General features: G+C 33.5%; 11 protein-coding genes across 11 annotated transcripts; 4 read left to right on the plus strand and 7 right to left on the minus strand.

Annotated features, from left to right (window-relative positions):
- Window positions 1–25: 25 nt before the first annotated feature.
- BX664DRAFT_355128 (uncharacterized protein) lies at window positions 26–1,018 on the minus strand. Its single transcript, XM_051547787.1, has 3 exons — window positions 463–1,018; window positions 255–372; window positions 26–181 (listed from the first exon to the last, which is right to left on the minus strand). Exons 1-3 carry the CDS (start codon window positions 970–972, stop codon window positions 105–107), a joined length of 705 nt encoding a protein of 234 aa, XP_051405310.1. The 5' UTR covers window positions 973–1,018; the 3' UTR covers window positions 26–104.
- Window positions 1,019–1,511: 493 nt separating this feature from the next.
- BX664DRAFT_355129 (ELMO/CED-12 family-domain-containing protein) lies at window positions 1,512–3,296 on the plus strand. The gene is made up of 7 exons (XM_051547788.1): window positions 1,512–1,901; window positions 1,976–2,007; window positions 2,080–2,174; window positions 2,241–2,373; window positions 2,433–2,635; window positions 2,733–2,857; window positions 2,917–3,296. Exons 1-7 carry the CDS (start codon window positions 1,565–1,567, stop codon window positions 3,201–3,203), a joined length of 1,212 nt encoding a protein of 403 aa, XP_051405311.1. The 5' UTR covers window positions 1,512–1,564; the 3' UTR covers window positions 3,204–3,296.
- A 50-nt stretch (window positions 3,297–3,346) lies between these two features.
- Window positions 3,347–5,313, minus strand: BX664DRAFT_322009 (uncharacterized protein). Its single transcript, XM_051543403.1, has 4 exons — window positions 4,725–5,313; window positions 4,377–4,551; window positions 4,214–4,314; window positions 3,347–4,098 (listed from the first exon to the last, which is right to left on the minus strand). Exons 1-4 carry the CDS (start codon window positions 5,184–5,186, stop codon window positions 3,604–3,606), a joined length of 1,233 nt encoding a protein of 410 aa, XP_051405312.1. The 5' UTR covers window positions 5,187–5,313; the 3' UTR covers window positions 3,347–3,603.
- Window positions 5,314–6,475: 1,162 nt separating this feature from the next.
- On the minus strand, window positions 6,476–8,851 carry BX664DRAFT_322010 (uncharacterized protein). Its single transcript, XM_051543404.1, has 5 exons — window positions 8,692–8,851; window positions 8,427–8,624; window positions 8,155–8,347; window positions 8,047–8,084; window positions 6,476–7,975 (listed from the first exon to the last, which is right to left on the minus strand). Exons 1-5 carry the CDS (start codon window positions 8,693–8,695, stop codon window positions 6,621–6,623), a joined length of 1,788 nt encoding a protein of 595 aa, XP_051405313.1. The 5' UTR covers window positions 8,696–8,851; the 3' UTR covers window positions 6,476–6,620.
- A 279-nt stretch (window positions 8,852–9,130) lies between these two features.
- On the minus strand, window positions 9,131–11,802 carry BX664DRAFT_253418 (ABC transporter transmembrane region 2-domain-containing protein; the record flags this gene model as incomplete). The annotated part of the gene is made up of 10 exons (XM_051540305.1): window positions 9,131–9,351; window positions 9,425–9,545; window positions 9,610–9,778; window positions 9,837–9,921; window positions 9,990–10,036; window positions 10,113–10,792; window positions 10,843–11,068; window positions 11,129–11,265; window positions 11,436–11,519; window positions 11,617–11,802. The coding sequence occupies 10 exons, from the start codon at window positions 11,800–11,802 to the stop codon at window positions 9,131–9,133; spliced, it is 1,956 nt and encodes a 651-aa protein (XP_051405314.1).
- Window positions 11,803–12,237: 435 nt separating this feature from the next.
- Window positions 12,238–13,517, minus strand: BX664DRAFT_273160 (scamp family-domain-containing protein). Its single transcript, XM_051541212.1, has 3 exons — window positions 12,796–13,517; window positions 12,653–12,722; window positions 12,238–12,591 (listed from the first exon to the last, which is right to left on the minus strand). The coding sequence occupies exons 1-3, from the start codon at window positions 13,448–13,450 to the stop codon at window positions 12,330–12,332; spliced, it is 987 nt and encodes a 328-aa protein (XP_051405315.1). The 5' UTR covers window positions 13,451–13,517; the 3' UTR covers window positions 12,238–12,329.
- A 580-nt stretch (window positions 13,518–14,097) lies between these two features.
- Window positions 14,098–15,580, plus strand: BX664DRAFT_254711 (MBOAT, membrane-bound O-acyltransferase family-domain-containing protein; the record flags this gene model as incomplete). Its single annotated transcript, XM_051540382.1, has 3 exons — window positions 14,098–14,636; window positions 14,739–15,088; window positions 15,171–15,580. 3 exons carry the CDS (start codon window positions 14,098–14,100, stop codon window positions 15,578–15,580), a joined length of 1,299 nt encoding a protein of 432 aa, XP_051405316.1.
- Window positions 15,578–16,102, minus strand: BX664DRAFT_322017 (uncharacterized protein). Its single transcript, XM_051543405.1, has 2 exons — window positions 15,886–16,102; window positions 15,578–15,818 (listed from the first exon to the last, which is right to left on the minus strand). Exons 1-2 carry the CDS (start codon window positions 15,886–15,888, stop codon window positions 15,660–15,662), a joined length of 162 nt encoding a protein of 53 aa, XP_051405317.1. The 5' UTR covers window positions 15,889–16,102; the 3' UTR covers window positions 15,578–15,659.
- Window positions 16,103–16,133: 31 nt separating this feature from the next.
- BX664DRAFT_355134 (dolichol-phosphate mannosyltransferase subunit 3) lies at window positions 16,134–16,792 on the plus strand. Its single transcript, XM_051547789.1, has 3 exons — window positions 16,134–16,358; window positions 16,441–16,548; window positions 16,624–16,792. Exons 1-3 carry the CDS (start codon window positions 16,242–16,244, stop codon window positions 16,672–16,674), a joined length of 276 nt encoding a protein of 91 aa, XP_051405318.1. The 5' UTR covers window positions 16,134–16,241; the 3' UTR covers window positions 16,675–16,792.
- Window positions 16,793–16,794: 2 nt separating this feature from the next.
- BX664DRAFT_322019 (40S ribosomal protein S17-B) lies at window positions 16,795–17,717 on the minus strand. Its single transcript, XM_051543406.1, has 2 exons — window positions 17,594–17,717; window positions 16,795–17,330 (listed from the first exon to the last, which is right to left on the minus strand). The coding sequence occupies exons 1-2, from the start codon at window positions 17,594–17,596 to the stop codon at window positions 16,908–16,910; spliced, it is 426 nt and encodes a 141-aa protein (XP_051405319.1). The 5' UTR covers window positions 17,597–17,717; the 3' UTR covers window positions 16,795–16,907.
- A 42-nt stretch (window positions 17,718–17,759) lies between these two features.
- BX664DRAFT_322023 (ribosomal protein L4 domain-containing protein) lies at window positions 17,760–19,378 on the plus strand. Its single transcript, XM_051543407.1, has 3 exons — window positions 17,760–17,809; window positions 18,004–18,315; window positions 18,387–19,378. The coding sequence occupies exons 1-3, from the start codon at window positions 17,807–17,809 to the stop codon at window positions 19,203–19,205; spliced, it is 1,134 nt and encodes a 377-aa protein (XP_051405320.1). The 5' UTR covers window positions 17,760–17,806; the 3' UTR covers window positions 19,206–19,378.
- The last annotated feature ends 463 nt before the right edge of the window (window positions 19,379–19,841 follow it).

Raw genomic sequence — 19,841 nt, forward strand, 5'->3', positions numbered from 1 at the left:
CAATAAAGATCATGTAATAAAATATATCGTATATCACAATGGTTTATTAATAATACATATAAAAAAAATAGGACGGGTATCATTTGATTCTAAATCTACTGAATCTAATTTCTATGTAATTTGACTTGTATACCACTTGTAGGTTGTCTTCCACCTTCTTGAATCGAAAAAGTTTCTAACTCTATATATAATAAACAGGTCAGACCAAACGATATTTGATTTTTTTTCTCTCTCTCTCTCTCTCTCTTACTTACCATGATAAAATCCAATACCTTTCTGTTGGATGATGATCACCAACGAGATCAAATCGGCCAAAACAGGATCCATACCCACCATTGTCACCACCGGATATGTTTGAAGACATCGTTCTACCTAAAAAAAAAAAAAAAAAAAAAAAAAAAAAAAAAGAATGTTATATAATGATTTTTATTTATTTACTTATTTATTTATTTATGCATTTACCCATGCCACATAGCGATCATAACCATGAACCACCGTATTCTTGAAGAGGAGTGTATTAGTGACGATATGAACAGGATCAATAGTATGGTCAAGAGTAATGAAACTTGTAGGTGGTTGCTGTTCAATCGAATCTAAAGAGTCAGTGGGTTGTTCATGTGATCCTCTTTGACGTTGTTGTTGTTTTCGTCGAGATGGTTTATCATGTCGTTGTTGACTTCCAGAAGAGATTGACTTATTACGTTGATTTGCATTTTGAATATTGACTGTTGCTGTTGTTTTGAGTGTGGTGCCTAGTGACTTTTGTTGATTAGTGGACGGTGCACTTGAGACGTTTTTCTTTTTAGTTTGTTGGCTGCGATTAGGTTTTGAAGGAGCCTGTTGTACGGAGGATTGACTAGTATTGTTGACATATTTTCCACTATTGTTGTGATGACTATTGATCTTTTTGGAACTAGTGAGATTCTCTAGTGAGGAAACTGGCTTGAATTCTGTAGCGTCAGGATTCAGCATATTATTTGTTACAAATAATAAAAAAGAAAAAAAGAATAGACAAAATAAATGAGAAAAGAATAAAGGAAAGATTGATGAGTTGGTTGTCCAAAAAGAAGAAAAAAAAAATTCAAATTTCATACTCAGAGCAAATGAACAAGTGAAAAGACTTCTTGCTGCTATCATATATTGTAAGTTTTTATTGTTTGTTATCGTTGAATACGATAAAACGAATAACCCATATTTGGTCATATTCTTTATGCATTTTCTATACAGATTAGTAAAAAAAAAAAAAAAAAAAAAAAAAAGTCAAATCAACTCCTTTAAAAAATGACATTTGATAAATCAATCTCATACATCAGTTAAAAGTATCCTACTCCCCTTAAATTGATGAAAAGGTAGATGATGATGATGATACTCATACTGATCAGTTAAAATAAGACAAGCAATATTCTCATGTGCACTGATCTTTTTGTCCCTTTAAAAATGTTGTTGTTTTTTTTTTGAGGGTTTTGATTTCATTATCCGAACATAGCTTTCTTTTTCACATGGAAAAAAAAAAAAAAAAGAAAATTCTCTTTTTATTTTCCTTTTATCTTTTTTTTTTCTTGATATGAAAATGGAATGGTATATATTTCTTCTTTTTAACAAGATCTATCAGTCTCCTTTTTTATTATCTATCTATAAGATTTACAAGTGTCTTTTACGATGGACTACCAACACCACCGAAATTTATCGTATATGCCACCGAGTTGTTAATGACCATAGGGACAACTTGTTACAACAACAACATACGTTTACCATTTCTGATAGTGAATGTGATAATTACAGTGATAGTAACAACAGTGATGAAAAAATAGGCGAATTCAACGACAATACTCCTTTATTGAAACATTCAGAAAAATCAACTCTACCTTTTGTTATTCCACCTACTATTGTATTCCAAATAGGTAAAATATTAAAAAAGAAATGGGTGAATATATGGAGATATTATATTGACTATTTATTTCTTCTCAATCATAAGATCGATCGATTCTTTATTCAAGTCAGTTAACAGTAAGAAAAAAAAAACTAATCCATTTGTTGTAAAATATTAACTGACATTATTCATCTTTTTTTTTTGAGTAGTTGGAACGACGACAATTAGAATCTAAGGATTGTTTGATAGATGATTTGACTCAATCAATATTGACAAAGAAACGATTCCCTGGGACTCTTTCAAGGTAAGAATATCTATATGTAGGATCAGAAAAGAGGAGGAAATGTTGATTGATCATTTGTCATATTAGTCCTGAAGCACAGGTGTTAAAGGCATGTTTAGTCCAAATCGCAGCTACTTATCAATTGACACGAGAGATCAACGAACGTGCGCATACCAAATTTGATGGCACCAACCAATTGCATGAACAAAAGTTGCTCAAGGTAAAATATAAGTATATTGAAAAGATTGAAACATTCTCATATATATATATATGATATAGTTATGGAACAGTCTGATGCCAGATGTTGAATTGGAAGCAAGATTGACTCGACAATGGGGAGAAATTGGATTTCAAGGTAATGATCCAGCTTCTGATTTCCGGGGAATGGGGATGCAAGGTTTAGATGATTTGGTTTATTATTCAAAAACATATCCTACTTCTTGTCAGCGCACCTTTCATAGTTCTCAACATCCTGTGTCTTGGTAAATCATTTTATATAATAATCCGTTATTGAATCGATTACAATGTATTCATCTTTTTTTTTTTTTTTGGAAATTCTTTATTATGATGAGGGATTAGGTATCCTTTTGCTATTGTTGGCATCAATATCTCTCAATTCACCATTCAAATTTTACGAACTCGACAATTACAATATGTGCTCTTCCGTTATGGTATATCTCGTGACACTTATCAAGATTTTTACTGTAAGTCATTAATTATTATTATTATTATTATTATTTAACTTATATCATTATGGCAATAGGTTTTTTATATCATACATTTAATGATTATTGGAATAGTCATGAAGATCCAAGATTAACAGTGATGGAATTTGAAGAAACATTCAAGAAATTTAAACGCATGATTCATGGCAAGATTACCACGCAAGAAGTGGTACCACTAGGTGAATATTTGAAACAACAACAAGAAGAAACTTGGGATCAAGAGGAAAATGGACTAAAGACATCGTCATTATTCGACAATCAAAAGACTAGTAGTAGTAATAGTAATAGTCATTTACATCATCGTATACCCCATTCCCGTAGTTAGTACCTTTTTTTTTTTTGTTTATTGATATCATCACTATACTATTTATATATATGCATCATCAAGAAACAATAAAAAAAAAATCACATCATGATCAAACCTTATAAAATTTTCATTTGAATTAATTATGTAGGACGAAAAAGATATACTTGTATTGATATGTATAAGGTTTATTTTCTTTTTTGTAATTAAACATAAACTGGGTAAGGGCCAAAAAGAAAAAAAAGGAAAAAGAGAGTGTGACAGGTTGACTTAGATCTATTTGAACATCAATGATTCACAATAAGAAAAAAAAATGAGGGGGAAGAAGAAAAGAACAAACGGAATATGATGATGGAAAGGGAGATAGAGGGAGTAAAAATATAAAAGGAGTTGTAATAATAATAATAAAAAAAAAAGCTATCTAAAAGAGGGAGGCAACCACACCGAACAAAGCGGCAATGAAAAGAGCAGCATTGACGGTAGTTTGAGAAGCCATAGAAGTACCAGAAGCAGCAGGGGCAACGCCAGAACCAGTAGCAGTAGAGGCATTCTTGTTGACAGCTTGATCAAAGGTAGGATAGGTAATAGATTTTTCGACGTAAGGGTTAGAAATATTCATACAAGTGGCAACGTCGAGAATATGCTTATAATTCTTCTTGATGTTAGGATAGTTTTGAATAGCAAAGTCCATGGTCATATTGTTGATTTCGTGACTCAAAACAATGTTACCGATAGTGTTGAAAGTACCGTTGTTACCCATAGTGATGAAGTTTTGGTAGTTTTGTTGTACAGTTTGAGCAGTAACACCAGGAGTAGTGCCAGCAGCCCAATCATCAGTATCCAAGTTCCACAAAATAGCAGTCAAGTTCAATTGAGTAGCAATCCATCGAACACGATCATCCAAATCACCTTGAGCCTAATTGTAAAAAAAAAAAATAATTAATGAGACGGAGCACAAAATCCAAAACTTTTTTTTCTATCCCGAATATAGCATCATTTCACGTTTTTTTAGTATGATAATTTGAACTTACAGGACGCCAGTAAAGAGGAGTAACACCAGTAACATACTTAATAGCCTTAGAAGTATAGTAAAGTTCAGCAAGGACTTCTTGGTTGCTTAAAGTAGTCATCACTAGAATAAAGAAGGTTAATATGATAAATATATATATATATAATTAATGATGATTCACTTACATCTGTGAGACCAAGTATGACCAGCAAGATGATGACCATCCTTCAAACCACGCATAGCACCATAGGGCCAGCCAATAACATTGGAACCAATATAGAACATAGAAGCTTTTTGGTTGTTTTGTTCTAAAAAGTCGTAGAAAGCATTGTGAGAGCAGTTTGGTCCATCATCGAAAGTCTAATAATAAAAGTAAAAAGATATAATGAGTCTATTGTACAATCTCCCCCTCCTTTTTTTGATATGAATCACATATATATAACAATAGTCTTATCTCCTTTTTTTCCCCAGTTTTCAATCTCCCTAATAAAAAGGATTCAATCCATAAAAATATTTCAATCAAAATTACTTACAAGACCCCAAGTGTTAGGTTCCAAACATTGAACAATATCAGGATTAATATTAGCAGTCTTTGGTTTTGTACATTGAGAAGCAGACCACCAACAATCAGGATCTTGAGCAGTGTTATAGCTTTGCAAGTTCAAACCACCGGCAGGAGTCATAGTCTTGGGTTGAATATTAGGAGCCTTAGTCCAGTCAATAGAGTTGTAAAGAGCAGTGAATTCAGCAGAAGTATTCATACCGTTGGAAGTAGCAATATCCCAACTGGTAGGCCAATCAGCCTTGTTCAAAGTAAAGGGAGGTTGATAATAAGTACATTGAGTGGTAACATCGTGAGAAGTAGTTTGAGGAATGTTGGGAATGTTGAGTTTAGTAGGATCGACAGTACTAGAATAATTGGTGGTAGCACCTTGAACAGCAGATAAAGCTGTCATGCCCAAAGTCATGATAGCTACTTGATAATTCCAAACCATTATTGTTGTTGTTGTTGTTTTTCTTTTGTTGATAGAGCGAGATAGAGAAAGGAGATGTTTAACAAAAGAAAATAAGAGAAAGGAATGTAGTAAAGAAGAGAAAAAAAAAAAGAGAAAAAAAAAAAAAGAAAGAAAGAAAGAGATTCTTTTAAAAAAAAGTTTTTTCTTGACTCCCCTTTTAAAAAAAAAAAATTGTCGGGGAACAGATTATTTTTATCTTAGCAACTTAGCTTAGGTACTAAAAAAAAAAAAAAGGGGGACAGGTCACGGAAAGCGGGAATCAATGTCTCATTCACCTAAAACCATCAAAAATAGATAAAATACTAATCTACGAATAAATTAGACTAAATAAATATAAAATATAAAAAATGAGAAACCTAAAAAAGTTCATTTTCTTTCAAATAAAAAAAAAAAGTTACATAAACTAAATGTAAATCATTCATCCTCTTTATTACCCTAAATATACATAACAAAAGGAGAATAATGATGATAATAATCCACTAATTTTTTTTTTGTTGATTTTTTTTTTCTACCTAATAATCTTCAGTCTCCTTAGTATCAACAAGTATTTTTAGAAACAAGAGTCTGGAAGGGTCAGGTTTGAGAAGCGGAGTCAACTGAATAAACATACAAGTTTCTCTTTTCAAGCTATTTCCTAATTTGGAGTGATCCACGCTTGTTTATCCTTTGATTCCCAGGTTAAAATTCAACCAAAAAGACGATCTTCTTTTTTTTTTTGTTCTAAGCAAAAAGGACATGTGAGTAGGGTAGTACAAAGCCTTTTTTTTTATTTATTATTAGTTTCTAAAAAAGTGTCATTTTATTTGGTAATTGGTTGATTCAATCTCTCTTTCCTCTTTTTTTTTTTTTTTTTTTTTTTATTATTTTGCTGTTTTTAGTGGTTTTTTTTTTTTCTGTTATTGTTGATTGCTTCAAGCCTCCCCCCCTTTATTTTTATTTTATTTTTTTCTGTATAAATAACTAAATAAAAAGAATGAAACGAATTATAAAGTGAAAATTATATATAGAACATTTTTTTTATTATACTTAAAATGTGATATTTATAACGAATATTCTTTTTTCTACAAATGAACTTTTTTTTTATATATACAAATCTAATCAATGAACCCCGCGTGTTCCAGCAACAAAACAGATTGACGAGGCTTGCATATGTCAAATGTCACACAATACTAGTAAAAAAAAATGATCATATTGACTGGTTTCTATCAATCCAAAAAAAAAAAAAAATAAAAAACACACTAAAGATTTGTTTCTATTTCAAAATCAGAGGACGATCTCAATATAATTGATTTGTTTATTCATCTATTTTCAACAGATAAAAAAAAAAAACACTAACTAAATTTCTATCACTACTACAAAATATCAATAAACAAGTATCATCAACTAAACTAAGGAGGTACACATAAAATGAGATCATCGTACAGAAGAGGATGCTTGATGGCCTTGGAAAATACGACCAAACTTCCTTTGAAACTTGAGAAGATCCCTGTACACTCGATCCATCATATCCAACGACGATTCTTGTTTCTCCAAAAACAATTTATTCAATGGCATAGGCGAAGTAGGTGATCCTGTTGACAACATTAATGAGGAAGATGAAGTATGTCGATCATCATCATCATCCAATAAAAGGGGTACTGTAGATGCTGAACTAATAGATGATGATACTGAACTTGTAGAATAAGATCGTGGACGTTCTTCTTCTTCATTGTCGATTGTGTTGTCAGTGTCATCATCACTATTTGTTGCAAATAAAGTAGAATGACAAGCGGATGATGTTGCGGATGTGTTGCTATTAATATACATCGGTGGTACAGATCCTGAATAGTGCTCGGTGTTGTCCGCCGTTGCTTTATACACAGTTGTGGTCGATCCAGAATCAATCAACGTCGCAGTAGTAATTGTTGTTGTCGTTGTCGAGGTTGTTGTTGAGGTTTTCTCTTCTTGTTGCTGTTGGAATGTAGATTTCATCTTATTGATATGATCCATAATTTGCTTGGCTCTTTTATTCATGTCCGCCATAGTCATTTTTGGATTGGGGTATTTGACTCTAGCAGGAGGAGATCCTTCACGACTGGGTAATCCATCTTCATTCCAATAACTACCAGATGTATCATCACGACGTACGTTGGTAGTATGAATGGTTGTTGTTGTTGTTGTTGATGATGAGGACGAGGACGGAGACATGGTTGGCATAAATCCCGAAGTTGTCGGATGAGGTGTGGATGCTCGAGAATCCGTCTTGTGAAACCTTCCTTGAGCATTTCTTGTTGGTGATGATATATGGGAAGACCGTTTTCCTGAGGTTGGCAAAGAATGAGTGGTTGATGTTAATGAGGTTGGTGAGGCAGTAAGCGTAGAAAGAATAACAGTTGCATGGGTATTCAAATGTGAAGTACCATTAGGAGTAGTCGATGGTTTCTTTCGTCGAGTCGAGGCAGTAGAAGAAGGTGTAATCATTTCCAAGGATTCAGCCACAGGGGAATAAACCGATCGTTTTGATCTTGTAATACGTACTTCATCAACATCACTTGTGCCATTTTCTATTACCGTTCCTTCAAGGTTTTTATTATTTTTATTGTTATCGTTGTTATCATTAAATAACGGCGACGGTGAAGCTGACGTTACTTCTTGATCGACTAGAGCTGATGATGTTTCCTTTTGTTTGTTAGGTGTATGACGTGATGATTTCCTCGATCCAGAAGGTTCTGAAGTCTTTTTTCTTCTCTTTGCAGGTTTGTTGACAATAACTGGATCTTGACTTGGGTCTATATTTATAAAGAGAAACGGAAATGAATACAAATTTGAAAACAAAAAAAAAAAAATTCAGGGGTCATACCTTGAGTGAATCCGACAGAACTATAGAATCGTTTGAATCTAATTCATACATACAAAAAAAAAAATAGAATTGAATATATATATATATATGTGTCAATTCAGTTACTACCTTCTTCCATGAGCTGATTTAACAGATTTGTGGTTTTCTGGTCGACACTGTTCACAATAATATTGATCAGGAATATCCTTCTCTTCTTCAAGTCCAACACACTTGCAGTGTTGCCATACTTCACATTGATCACATTGTACCATTAAACCTTCATCTCCGTCGTCCATGTCATTGTCATAGAGATAAGGTAGTTCTAGTTTGCCACAACAAAAAGAGGGTAAGTACCTTTTTTTTTTGAAAAAATAAAAAAATAAAAACACCCCCTCACTTACTTTCTTTTCCGCAAGGACACCGGGTTACGGCATTGTCATCCGAACTTTCATCCTCAGATGTCTTGTTTGCTGTTGAAGTTCCTGTGCCATGTACTGTTGCGGTTGTAGATGAACCTGATTCGGTTTGTGACGTTAAGCAAGGAGTCGTTGGTGAAGTGGGGTTACCCTGTTGTCTTGTAGTAGAGCGCCTGGATAATGCTGTAAAAAAAACAATGTTTCTTTTAGAAAAAGACAGTTCAAAAAGTAATTCATTTTGGATACTTACTCATCACTTGGACAGTTAATGAAGTATATATATATGCGTGTATCTGTGTTTGTGTTCGTGTATATGTGCTTATTTGAATGAGTGTATATATAATTAAGATGACAAGGAGGGAATGTATACAGACAAGGTAACAAAAAAAAAAAAAAAAGATCAAAAAAAACAGATAATAGATATAAAGAGAAGAGCAATAGACGGGGTATATTAGTTTGTTTTGTTTTTTAATGTAAACAGGAACAAAGAAAAGAAAGAGAAAGAAAAAGAAAAAAAAAAGGAAAACAAAAAAGTAGACGCCTCGAAAATACCGTTCGGTAGTTCAAATAAAAGAGTTCATTTATTTTCAACTAGTATCAACAAAAACTATAATAGTGAGTAGTAATAATAATAGAAAAAAAAAAGTCTAGGATATACTAGGGAATCAAAAAAAAAAAAGAGGGGTGATTCATGATAATGATAATTCTTTATTGATATTCGAGAGACGCGATTTCATAGATTCCACTTCGGCCAATTGTTGTTCCAATGTTTGCATTTCTTTAGCTACTGATTGTTGTTGCTTGACAGTGCCAATAGTTTCATACTCCCATTGTCCTTGATTACCAGTCAATCTTAGTAAGAATCGATGATATTTGAATAAAGCAGGTCGATGAGAAATCGTCAATAAAGCTATTAGAAAAATAAAAAGAATGTCAAACTTTATTATTTTAATCCTCTTTTTTTTTTTTTTATTGTTACTTACTAATACCCATATCCTTTGCATGAGAATACATAAGTCCTTCAACATCTGTAGAAACAGCACTAGTGCATTCATCCAATACAGCATATTGAGGATGATGATAGAATAATCTTGCCATGCATACCTATAAAGTATATCAGTTTTTTTAAAATAAATAAATCAAAAAAATATATCTTTTTTTCACTTACTCGTTGTTTTTCACCACCAGAAAAAACATCTTTCCATTCCTTTTGAGTTTCCCATCCGCCTTCACGATCAGGAATGTAAGCCAAATGCACCACCTTTAAGATTTCCATCAATTCGTCATCAGTACGACCAGCCTTCTTCATATCGTCCACAGTGTGAGGATAAATAATTCTATAAGAGTTTATTATTAATAAATTATCTATTCATTTTGCTCCTTTTTTTTACTTACTGATCTCGTAATGAACCCAAACTCAAATAAGGTCGTTGAGGAATATAGAAGATATCCTTATCTTGAGGTTTTGACAAATCACCCTCTATAAAAATGAGAAATAAAACCGTATTAGTCAATCTTTGTACTATATATTATTATTAATGAACTTACCAAAGACAGGCCATAAAGAAGCAATGACACGGGCAACAGCAGTTTTACTATATATATACATATATGTAAATATCATCATCATCCATCTTTTTTTTTTTTTTTTTTTTTTTTTTGGTTTCTTACCCAACGCCATTAGGACCAGTAATCATCAAATGTTCACCAGGTTTAACATGAATATTAAGAGCATTGACAAGAGAATCACCAACCATATCTTTCCCTGGGATAGGGATCACAATAGGGACATTGTCAAATATAATACCATTCTTTGCTTCAGTAGTATGGATTTGACCTTCAATATTAGTGAGAGCATAACGTCGTTTATCTTTAGGACCATCGTATTCCTTGACTCGTAAAGCATGTAAAACTGACACCAAACTATAAACACGAGATGTATAACCAGCCAATTCAGCCATTTCCTTGTAAGAATACATCATTCGTCCACCTGCGTCGGCTAAAGATAACATGAGGCGTTTGTTTGTGATAAAACCTCGAGTACGAGATCCAACCAACTCTGCTTCTGTAGATTGTGATGATGATGAAGATGAAGGTGTCACGGCAGCAGCAATACCAGGAGTAAATACAGGAATACCACACATAATCAATCCAAATGCACCCCAAGCGTATTTGATCAAGAAATCTTCAAACATGTTGTAACTAATTCTTAATTTGTAAATGTGATTGATATGTTTGATGAGTTTCAGATAAGCTTTGTCCAAGATGGAGTGTTCCAGTTCTGCACCATTGTAGAACGCGATTTCTTCTGCATTAGTAATCAATCTTGTATGAGCATTTCGGAAATCACCCTAGAAAAGAATAAAATTAAATTGGGAAATGAAAAATAATATATCTTTACCTCCAATTTGGCTTCAATAGCAGCTAATTTTCCAAAAGAGGGGGTAACAGCTCGAAGCAATTTTGCAGTGACAAAATAATTCACACCCAAACCAAAAGTACCCAACCAACCTATGGATCTTGTCAATTGGTAATTGAAGATAATGGTATCCAGTAATGGTTTTGCAAGATTAGAATACAATGAAGATAAGGTGTCACAAAATCTGGCAATGTCGGTAGTAATAAATCTATGATATCATATTGAGTAAATAAGGTAATTGATGATCATTTGTATAGTATATACTTACTGATCAGTGCCTTGTATACGAGAATCCAAATTCACAGCCTTGTAAAATGTTTTTTCTTTGTCAAGATAAAGGTCATGAACGTATTGAGTTAAGCGTGTTCGGAAGCCAATAGACAATTTGGATTGAAGATATCGGATCTATAAAATCAAAATAAAAAAAACCAATGAGAAAGCATAATTCGCAATTTTGAACTTTCACATGTTAAATAATACATGGAGAAAGGACAAAAAAAAAGTTTTTTTTTTTTTTTCCAAAAATGCCTCCACCCCCTCCTATCTCTCTGTGTTGGAATAGCTTTCTTCCTTACCATGCTATTAGTATAAGTTGCTGGAAGAGCAATAGCAAACCAATACACAAGACCAAGTAAAAACTTTCTACCATTTCCGTTGACCTAGTATATAAAATTATAGAGATAATATAAGTTCTTTATCCTTTTTTTTTGCATAATATTACATATATTCTTTTATTTTATTTTTTTTTTTTTTTACCAAGTCTTTAACAATTCGACCATCCAAGCGAGCCACCACCACACTTAAATAAGTTCGAAGGATTAAAAAGATAGAATGTAACACTAAAAGGACAGCTTCCTTGGTATGCCAACTAGGGAATAAGATGACAGCCAAAGATCGTAATTGACGACGGAATTCTTCATTGACACCCACTTTTTTTTGCATATTGTCAACTACAGGAAATAGGGATTTGTGTGATTGAAAAAGAGATGCATCAGTACTTTGTTGTTTTTGTTTTTGTTGTGGTTGCGATTTCGTGCTTCGTTGATAGGAAAGAAATGCTGATACAGTAGCTATAGATAGGAAGAGAGGACCATAAACTTGTTTCTTGCGTAATAAGGCCATCAATGCCCATGAATGAGTGTCCACTGGTTTGGAATATACGTTGGTCATATTTCAAACTTTTGGATGGTGTATGGATGTTCTATTGTTCAGAAAAAGAAATACTGTAAAAAAAAAAAAAGAGGAAGAAGAAAAGAAACGAAAAGAAAGAAAAAAAGAAAAAAGAAACAAATTTATAAAAAATGAAAAAAAAAGCGGGGAAGTCGGCCGGACTATGAAAACCTATGATTACAGCGTGTCGTGCAAAGATAAAGTGTAGAAGGGAAGAATGATACAACAAAATAGTTTATTGATAAAACAAAACTGAATAAAAACTATCTATATTCAATATTCACTAATATGAATGCTATTTATCTACGTACACTTTGTTTTGCCATACTAACAGCAGCTCCACGTGCAACATCCGATTTACCAATATGAACCATAGCATCTTGCTTTGCTTCTTTGAAAGTGTGCCCAGCAGCTTTGTAATGATCATAAGTACGTTTGTATAGATATACAGCCATTACACCCATCACTAACCAACAGATAGTCGCTAATAAAGTGAAGACACCTGATGCGATGTATTGATCACTGAAGAGTGTCACCAATAAGATCAATCCAGCTCCACCCCTAAAATAAAATATCAGTATAATTCCTTTTTTGATAAAAAATGTAAATCATCTAAACTTACGTATTTGGAATCCCAACAGCCATGTAAAAGGTATAAGCAATATGAAAACCATTGAATATAAAATAAAAGACTATGTTGAATATTATATATAAAAATCAGTCGGATTCTTTTTTTTTTTTTTTTACTATCAATAGATTACTTACAATAATATAATGAGACTTCCTTCATATAAGCATTGTAAACAGGTCGATACCATAGAAAGAAACTTGCAGCAGTATGAGTAAACATTTCAGTCAAAGCCACGCCCATATTAGTAGGAGCACTTGTAACAGAAGGAGGATGAGAGAAAAGGACGACCAAACAAGCAATAAAGTTCAATACCAAAGTAATTTCAAATAATAACCATTCACGATATAACCACCATACTGTCCATTGATGTTCGTCAGGAATTTCAACTGAAATGTCCAAATACATGATAGGAAAACAAGGTGGGAAGTTATTGGCTCCTGTACGTCCTATTCCTCGTCGTTGTCGTTCTTCCAAAGCACGTTCACGATCAGCCAATTCTTGTTCTTTTTTCCGTAAAGTTTCCTCGCGTTCTTGTAGTAAATCATGTTGGTTGTTGTTACTACTACTACTACCGTTACCACTAAAAGGATCGTGTGCACCTTGTACATGATGAAAAGAAGTATCCGTTAAAAAGTCATCTTCTACAGCTGTCTTTTGGTCCATTTCATAACCACCGATAGTGCCTTGTTCTTCAAGATGATGTTGCTGTTGTGAATTCAAAGCTGAAGTGATAGAAGGATCTTGAAAAGGATTACTAGGATCATCGAAAGGGCCGGATGATTGAGCCATTGTAATATATAGTATGTAAATATATGTAATACAAATATAAAGAAATATATATAAGAAAAAAAGAAAGAAAGAAAAAAAAAAAGGGAAAAAAGAAGACTAAAACAAGAAAGCCCAGCTTTTTTTTAATTTTTGAGCCAAACACAATCAAAATTTACTTTCGTAACACAGCAACCAAATTAGGAAGAGACTACAAATGACGAAGGAGAAGATGAAGAATAAAGGGAGAAGAATAAGGGAGAATCTATAAAAAAAAATCCATTTACTTTTTCTCTTTTTTTTTTTTTTCTTTTCTTTATCTAAATTATAATCATTATGGATGCCTTTTTCTCTAAATTAGCCTCGATGATGGGAGGTCAAGTCAATACTGATCATCTGAAATTATTGACTTGTTTATTTGCTTGTTATCCAGCGGCTTTTATCTTTAATCGTCTTCCTAATCCTTTTTTTAAACATTTGTTCTCCATCATCTTTAGTACCTATGTACTTTTAGGTGTCCTCAAATCATGGTTAGGTTTCTTTCATATCATGTCTACTTGTTTATTTACTTGGATCTTTATGAAATTCTATCACGGTAAACAAGGTCCATGGATCAACTTCTTTGTCATCATGATTTCCATGTCTATTTGGTAATATAAATATTAAAGTCAATGATCATAATACGAATTGATTCCTTTTTTTTATTTTTTATTTTTTTTTTTTTTTTTTTAATTTGTAGTCATCTTGATCGTCAATTCAGTGGTATCAAAGGTGATAGTAAACTTGATTATTCTGGTGCCTTGATGGTAGTGATCATGAAATTATCTGCTTTTGGATTCAATGTAATTGATGGTCGTACCAAGGATAAATCAACCATCAGTCCCTTTCATCTACGTATGCAAATTGACCCTCAAGATTATCCCTCACTTATCACTTTCTTTGGATGGATGTTATTTTTTGGTGGCGTATTAGCTGGTCCTGCTTGTGATTACATGGATTATATCCGTCTTTTGACTTTACCCCTAAATGAAACCTCCCCTTCACCGCTCACAGAAAAACAGCGCAATATTCGTTTATCTTGTATCAAACCAGTCTCTATCGTTTTCCTCAAAGTGTTTTTTATGATCATGGGCCTAATATTTATTCATCCTACTTATAATTATGAAGCTCTTTTAACATCAGATTATTTGAATATGCCCTTTGTTCATAGGTATATCACTAAAAAAAAAAAAAAAAAAAAAAAAGATGTTGCTCAGGAGTGTATTATTACATATGCATCTTGAAAGTTAAACATCCGATTTTCCTTTTTTAGGTTTATTTTTGTTCAAATTGTTGGACCCTTAACACGATTCAGGTTTTATACTGTCTGGATGTTAGCCGAAGGTGCATGTATGGTAGTAGGATTAGGATTCAACGGGTTTGATGAAAAGGATCATCCACGCTGGGATCGTGTTGTCAATGCGAATTTGAATACAGATTGGGCCCCTTGTTTTAAGGTGTTAGTAGAAAGATGGAATTCGGGAGGCAATCGTTGGTTAAAACATTATGTTTATATGCGCGTTGTCTCACCTCCTGGATCAAAGCAAAAGCCTGTTGTCCCTCCTATGCTTCTTACTTATGTGATTTCCTCTATTTGGCATGGTTTCCACCCTGGATATTATGGTATATATCATGATGAATGATCATCCCACTTTTTTCCATATCAACTTTAATCATCCTTCTTTTTTTTTTTTTTTTTGATTAGTTTATTTCTTATCAGTGGCAATGATTCAACATGTAGCTGGATTGATGAGACGTATTGTACGACCTTTATTGTTGTCTCCTGATATGAAGCATGGATTACCAGTAATTAAACCAATCTATGATGTTATAGGGATTTTCCTTACAGTGAGTAGCATCAATATTATGAGTGCTTCTTTCATGCTCTTGACTACCGATAAATATATGGTGGCTTTTCACTCTGTTTACTACTACAGTTATATCTTTACCATTGTCGGTGGCATCATATGTTATACAGTCAAAGGTCCTTTGATTCGCCTACAGAAAAGAAGATTAGCGAAGTATCATCAACAACAAAAAGAAAAAAATACTGTAAATGATTTGGCAGTGGGCAATATTGTGAACAATCATCCTTCATCATTAAAAACAGAATAGTGTGATATAATACAAAAGCTTTATTGATAATAATAAATATTAATAAAATAATAAAAAAAAAAGGTATATATGATATCATTTAATCCCATTTCCTAGACTGTTTGCTTTTTACCATGACTGTTCCAAGGAAAGTAAAGATAGCTGTCAATCCAGTGATCATGATCAATAATGGTATTCGTATCGCGTGGTGCCATTCCGGAAAGTAGCTATGTAAAAAATGTCCTTCATCCACAAATGGCTAAATAAATAATAAAGAGAATAATCTATATGAGTTATCGTTTTTATTAATATATATATATTTATACCATTAGTAAAACCCAAACAGTATAATAGATAAATAAAGCAGATGCCAAAAAGAAGCCAATTGTGCCTGATAGTTTATCTATACCCGTGCCCTAGTTTGTATTTTCCATAAGTTAGTAATAGATAATAACAAGTCAACTATCGGAATCACGGTTTACCATGATATTAGAAAGATATTTGAAAAAGAAGAAGAAGAAAAAAAAAAAGAAGATCCCTTCATATCAAATTGACCGGTGTTTTAATTGATTTGGAAGAGGCGTGCCAACTAAAAAAGAAACATTCTCCAAGTCAGTTTTTTTTTTTCTTCCTTCCTTTTTTCCCTCTTGTTCACACAATCAGTCCCCATAAAAAAACTATCATGACAAGAGCCAGTGAAACATTTAGAACTGTTGTTATTGTAACCATTATATATACTGTATTATTCCTTGGACTTTTACCTTTACCTGAAGTTGTACAAGATAAACTCATTCCTGTGGTAAGTTAGTCAAAATTAAAAAAGTGATGAAAGAAAAGAAAAAGAAAAGAATCGCGTAATCTAAATCTATATATCATTATAGTTTCCTTGGTGGGCTTTAATGACATTTGGATCATACAGTTTGGGTTACCTTGGTTGGCATATCCTTACTTTTAGTGATTGTCCTGATGCTTATACAGAACTGATGCAGGTAAATTATATTTGATAAAAGAAAGAATAATATCATATCATTCGCTTTAATATCCTTTTTTTTTTTTATGGATAGGAAATTCAACTAGCTAAAACTGACCTCATATCCAAAGGTGTACAATTGTAGACCATAAAAAAAAAAGAAACACTTTTTCCACCCTTTTATTATTATTGTTACTATTATTAAAATACCATATATATCAGTCTCACACTATACAATAAAATCAATCAATCATTCTTTTTTTAATACATGAATATATATAGAATAGCTTTTATTTTTACAAAAAAAGATGCTGTAAAAACAAATAGAGAACTAAACTAAATAGGTGAAGAAGATAGTACTATCCATAGATGCAAATTTTAAGCTTCAATCTTCTTTCCACGGGTACGAGGACGACGGACATCAGCGTTGGCAGCAACAGGGTTGGTAACTTGGACACCAGGTAAGTTTTCAAAGTTGAGAGACTTCAACAAATCCTTGGTATCAGGGTCGATTTCAATAGCAGAGGTATCCAATGCAGAGAATTCAGGAACATAGTTGTCACGACGTTCACGTTCTTCTTCTTGCAACTTGAAGGAGATACCACGGACAGGACCACGGGAAATACGGCGCATCAAGTGAGTGGTGAAACCAGCAATCTTATTACGGAGGCGCTTGGTGGTGATAATAGCCACTTCGTCACAGATCTTCTTGTTGGTTTGGAAATCGAGAGTAAGACGAGGATAGTACTTTTCAATCAAGACACGAGAGGCCTTCTTGACAGTCTTGGTACGAACGCGACCCTATATATTATCGAATAAAAGAGCAGGAGAAGATAGAGTGAGTTAATTCTGATGCTTTTATCAATTCAACCATTTCACCATCATTCAATATCGATAATTTAATTTCCAAGTATCATATCCATACTATCCACCCATCCATCCATCCATCCATTCTCATTCATCCATTCATTCATTCATCCATCCGTCCATTCATCCATCCATCCATTCATCGTATTTATCCATGTTAATCATCTTTATATATATATCTATTATTTCGTCTTTACCATGATGGTTTAGCAAATGTTCAAAGAGGAGGATTTGTCTATTGGCACTGGGTTAGGTCAAATTATGACAAACGTAAATTCAATCCGCGCTCATTCTACCGGGCCATTTTTTATGATATTTGAGGCGATTATTTTTTTTCCTTTTCTTCTTTGAACCCCTCTTTTTTTTTTTTTTTTTGCTATTTACAGTACACGATAACCTACATATTCCAAATGGTAAATATAGAAGAAAAGAAAGAAGAGTGACCAGTGAATTTTGGATTGAACTGAATTTGGATGGATGGATGGATGGGTGGATGGATGGATGGATTGAATGGATGGATTGAATGGAAAGGAACGAATAATACGGTGGATGAATAAAATGATCAAGGTCTCATATTCCTTTTTTAATCTTTTATTATTATCATTAGGCTACTCGTCAAATTATTAATGTCTACGCCGAAACTGGTAAAGCCAGCGATGCTACTATCCCTCTTCCTGCTGTGTTCAAGGCTCCTATCCGTCCTGATATCGTGAACCATGTGCACACTAACATGGCTAAGAACAAGCGTCAACCTTACGCTGTCTCTTCCAAGGCTGGTGAACAAACCTCTGCTGAATCTTGGGGTACTGGTCGTGCTGTTGCTCGTATTCCTCGTGTTAATGGTTCTGGTACTCACCGTGCTGGTCAAGCTGCTTTCGGTAATATGTGCCGTGGTGGTCGTATGTTCGCTCCTACCAAGGTAATTAAAAAAAAATAATAAATAATATAATTAGGAAACTTATGAAAATTTTTATCTTCCATTATATATAGACCTGGCGTAAGTGGCACATCAAGACCAACTTGAACCAAAAGCGATATGCCACTGCCTCTGCTTTGGCTGCTTCTGCTCTTCCCTCTTTGGTTATGGCTCGTGGTCATCGTGTTGAACAAATTGAAGAAGTTCCCTTGGTTGTTTCCGATCAAGTTGAAAAATTCACCAAGACCAAGGAAGCTGTTGCCCTCTTGAAATCTCTTGAAGCTTATGCTGATGTTGTCAAGGTCTCCAATTCTCGTAAGATTCGTGCTGGTAAGGGTAAGCTTCGAAACCGTCGTCATCGCCAACGTCGTGGTCCTCTTGTTATCTACAACGAAGACAATGGTATTGTCAAGGCTTTCCGCAATTTACCTGGTGTTGAAGTTATCAATGTTCGTCGTCTTAATTTGTTGCAATTGGCTCCTGGTGGTCACTTGGGTCGTTTCATCATTTGGACTCAAGGTGCTTTCCAATTGTTGGATGATATTTATGGTACTTATGAAAAACCCTCTACCTTCAAGAAGAACTATGTCTTGCCCGATAATATCATGACCAACCCTGATGTTTCTCGTTTGATCAATTCTCAAGAAATCCAATCCGTTGTCCGTGCTGCTGGTCCCAAGATTGTCAAACGTCCTTTCACTCAAAAGAAGAACCCTCTTCGCAACCAAGGTGTTATGAATCGTCTCAATCCCTATGCTCAAGTCCTCCGTCGTGCTGAAATCATCGCTCAACAAAAGCGTGAAGCTGGTAAGGTCGCCAAACCTCAACCTACCAAGAAGGGTGCTAGCACTGCTGCTTCCAAGAAGTTTTTGGAAACTCTTCACTCTGCTTAGGATCCTTGCATTAGATTAGTTTTTTTTTTTTTTTTTGATCAATTGATCTATATTATCCCTTTTTTTTGAATGATCTTTCTCTTTTATATTACATGTTATTTTATGATTTTTATTATCTCAACTAATAAAAAGAAAAGATTAAGGGGTGTATTTAGTTGATGATTCATTGAAAACTATATTGTCTCAAATTTTGATCTTGTCTGATTTGGTCTTTGTGTTATACGAAATGATGGATGACGGTGGTTAATGATAGATGATGTAGGTCTCCATGCTACTGACGGAAGGCAAAAAAAAAAAAAAAAAAAAAGGAAAATGGATGAGTGGATGAACAATGCAGACTTCATCTTGGGGTATTCGTTCGTAGAGATTGAAAATATCACACCAAGGATGAAGATCGGGAGCAAAGATGGCGATATGGATACCCATTTTTTTTTTTTTAATTTACTCTATAAATTTAATAATAATCTATAAATTTCATAAGTTAAAATGAAATAAAATGATTTGTTTTATTTTCTGTTTGAGTTTGGTACAATGATGATCCGTTTTGAAAGAGAAAGGGAAAGGTAAAGTTGTGTTTCCAAGCTTGTATGCAGGATGAAAAAATGGGATCAGTTTTTGGATTTTACAGCCAAAAAT

This window comes from Halteromyces radiatus (genome assembly GCF_025201355.1).
Source record: "Halteromyces radiatus strain CBS 162.75 chromosome Unknown BX664scaffold_1, whole genome shotgun sequence".
Lineage (NCBI taxonomy): Eukaryota > Fungi > Mucoromycota > Mucoromycetes > Mucorales > Cunninghamellaceae > Halteromyces > Halteromyces radiatus.